At 37.0% G+C, this 3,720-nt stretch overlaps 1 protein-coding gene across 1 annotated transcript in view; it reads right to left on the bottom strand.

Moving 5' to 3' along the window:
• LOC106807761 (twitchin-like) overlaps positions 1–3,720 on the bottom strand; it is a gene marked incomplete at its 3' end in the record, with an annotated part of 171,136 nt that overhangs the window by 97,454 nt on the left and 69,962 nt on the right. Inside the window, 1 exon segment of the mRNA XM_014810212.1 lies at positions 978–1,143. Coding sequence (XP_014665698.1) covers positions 978–1,143 — 166 coding nt within the window.

Genomic DNA, 3,720 nt, shown 5'->3' on the forward strand with positions numbered 1-3,720 from the left:
GTGTGTGTGTGTGTGTGTGTGTGTGTGTGTGTGTGTGTGTGTGTGTGTGTGTGTGTGTGTTCAGAATAGATTAGTTGATGATCTTACTAGTAAGAATCATCGATGAATGTGAAGTGAACTTTCATAAAAGAAAGAATACATGTACGGTTACAGTCGAATAGTATATATTATATACACGCCCACGACGGAGTTTAATGTTTGTTTAAAACTACCTTAGCGGGTTCGACATAAGAGTTAGTCCGACTAACAAACAATGAATTATTAATAAAACGAAGTTGATGAACAAGATTTATGACTCATAACATTTCAAACCGCATCTTTCAAAACGTATTGCACATAGGCACCTATTAAACCCTTATAATGGGTTTACATGTTTACATGATCATTACTATTATTGCATATAATCAAAATCACACACGGTTGCCGAGTGTCAAGCAGGCATAAACACACCTACACACCGACTGGCATGGCTTACCTTCGTGAAGTCAGTAGCTAATTCTTTCGGAGGCGGTATCTCCTTACGCTGTCCTCTCTTCTTTACTACAGCAAATCAACGAGGATTAATCGCTAGCGAACTATATACGCGAGTTACTGCGTGTGGGTACAGTGATTACTTTTCTACCTTTGGCATCCCATCTCGTCGCGGACATACTTCGGAATATGTTGCACTAATGGATATAACCAACAACACCTATCTCGCCAATCAACATGCGCAGTTTCTGTTTCGATGTGTAGATATTTGACAAAGATAAAGTTCTCGTATAGCGAGTTGTGATCGCATGTTCCACATACGCGTAATGGGTTCAGTGCTTCGCGAAAATACCGCTAAAACTAGTTAATCATTTCTCATTTCTTCCAAAGAATTGACAGGAGAATTGTAGCCATTTTGTATCGCAAAACTGTAGCGATTTTGGCATTAACTGGTACATGTATAATATTGTCATTTTTAATCTCAGCATCGCATTGTATACACTTACGCTTAAAGCCACCCGGAGCTTCTTCCTCTTTCTCCTCCTTTTTGCCAGGCTTCTTCTTAGCTGCACCGGGCTTTTTGCCGGCTTCTGTTGGCGCATGCGCATCGTGGTCCTCGAGCTCTATGCTGCTTCTCTCCGATCCTGTGTAATCCACGCTGTCACTCTCCTCCTCCAATGCAAATCATTCAAAAATATTAGAGTGGAATATTGTAACTGAGAAGAACCACCCATTGTATAAACCGCCCGTAGCAGTTGTTGCCCAATGTCAAGAAAGCGATGTATAACGAAATTTTAGAACAAATGAGAATTTGCCGTTCTAAACGAATGTTTTTATGCAAATATGAGTTACGTGAGAGAGTGTTCTAAAGAACAGTGCAGTGAAAATGTATTTAATGGAGCGACTTAAATGCTAACTGACGAAGAAATACTGCGAAGTAGGGAGAAGAGTAGTAACATAAATTACTAACAGAGTGTTCATGTTACATGAGCGAAAACATAACGCACGATGAGCGAGTTTCGTAGGATTATATAGTATATATATATACGCGAAATTGAATGACAGAAATGCCAGAGAACACAAGGCAAAAAGGAAAAAATGCAAAAAATGGCAAATAATGGCGAAAATGAACAGAGATAGTGTGTTAGAATGACTTTACAGGAGCGTTGAAAGAGCAATCTACGAATATTAGCCACTGAACCATAAAGGAACCTAAACGTTAGACGTTAGATTCGCCGTCTAGAAACAGAAAAGGTTGATGCCGGAATACAGTGCGACGAATTTAGTTATTGCGAGTAATAATAAATGATAAACAAAAAATGTATGCATATTACATAAATGGAAGCTCAGAAAATGCGAAGAGAAATGTTTACGAAAATAAATGACGAATATAGATGCGAATGCGTTGAGCATTAAGCGTGATAGGTAAACAAAAAAGCAATGTTAGCGATACTATGAGATGTTAGACAGAATGCGCTAAGTAGCGTATAGACTAGTCAATAGAGGCAGCACCGCTGCGCTCTGCAAAAATAAATCTGTGCGATCGTCGCACAGCCGCATACGAGGGCGCTGAAGAACTAAAAAAATATAATAATCATTAAAAAACACGCTGCACGGGGAGGTTACGCAACGGAAATAAGCGAACATAAAGCAGCAAGCATCGGTGGAAGTGCGCAGTCGAGACAATACCCTCGGTACGCCATCTCTCGGGCCTCGACCGGACATGCGGAACTCAGTTGATCGGGAGTCGCCTGTCCCTCCTACCGATCCCTCGGCCGTGCCTGGCTTCTTCTCGTGGCCAATTAGTCCCACATCTTCTAATTCCATGCTTCCAATATCCCGTTTTTTTGTTTCAGATTTCCTTAGTTTTACCTTCAATGCATCGTTTCGATATGTCAGTGTTTGGATTTAGCTGTCTGCCGCCGATGATAAGTTACTACCATATATTCATCTATCGATAATATCAGGAGTGAATAATAATAGAATCTATTATTATTAACTCCTGATAATATGTCATATCAAACCATGTAATACACGTAAGCTAGAAATTGCGCGGTCTTGATTACGCGTGATCAACAAACTGGAAATATTTCACAAGTTTCTAACACACATCGATCGATCATTGTCTTTGTAATAAAGCAACCTAGGGGTTAACGCCTACAGGTAATATTAGATAATTATAGTGTAATTTGTTTTGTTACTCCGATATATGATATTTCAGGTGAATTGTTTGCTCTTAGAGGCCAGCACAGAGAATGATACCTGATGACTACAAACACAGGCGTGGCAATTTCAAGTGTCAGGTTCATCGAACCATTAAATTTCGGCATGCATGGATAAGAGTTTCATAGATATTGATGGGAAAGCAACAACTATGCATGCGTTTAACAGAGATGATTTCTATAGGTTTCCTGTACCTTTACGAATAACTTCCAATGTGCAAATCAGAGGAAAATTAGAGTGTGAATACAATCGCAGCCTGATATCCACGTGCACATTCACGACAATTGAAAGGACATATATCCCCGAATGTAGTATGGAATTTTAGTACATGATTTTATAGTGCGGACATGATTCATACATGTAAGGAAATAATGCTCAAATAGATGCGTAGAAAGTTATGGGGCGAAAAGTGAGTGCGACGTTTCATGAGACGTTTTCAATTGTGGCTTATGAGATGACACCACAAAGAAATGATCAGAGAAATATAGAGTCATCGTGAATAATATATAATCGCAATGCCATTACATGAATATCCGTAGAGAAAACCGTAACAGATAGCGTATTATGGAATATATATACTATAGTCACTATAATACTGAGTATAAGTATATATATATAATTATATTATTATAATAATACGTTAATATCATAACAGGTAACAGATACCGTTAGAAAACAAAAATAATATTTAATATATATAGAATATATTATATATATTAATTATATATATTACGTAATATATATAATAAGGGGCTATATTGCCAAATATTGTATAGTAGTTAATTAATAGAAGGTAAGTGTCGCATCAGGAAATGAGGAAGCCGCGATGCGTTACCGAAGAGCGTATCGCTGTCAATTAAGTTTTTCATAAATATATAAAAAATTCAGAAAAGTATACCAAATGTTACATATATATGTATATGTATATTTTATAATAAGAAAGTCTAATATGTAATATATATATGAACAATTATTAATTTACTAAAAGACGTATATATATATTTTATATATATATAATAAAATATA

The sequence above is a fragment of the Priapulus caudatus genome, unplaced genomic scaffold, assembly GCF_000485595.1.
Source record: "Priapulus caudatus unplaced genomic scaffold, Priapulus_caudatus-5.0.1 Scaffold233, whole genome shotgun sequence".
NCBI lineage: Eukaryota > Metazoa > Priapulida > Priapulimorpha > Priapulimorphida > Priapulidae > Priapulus > Priapulus caudatus.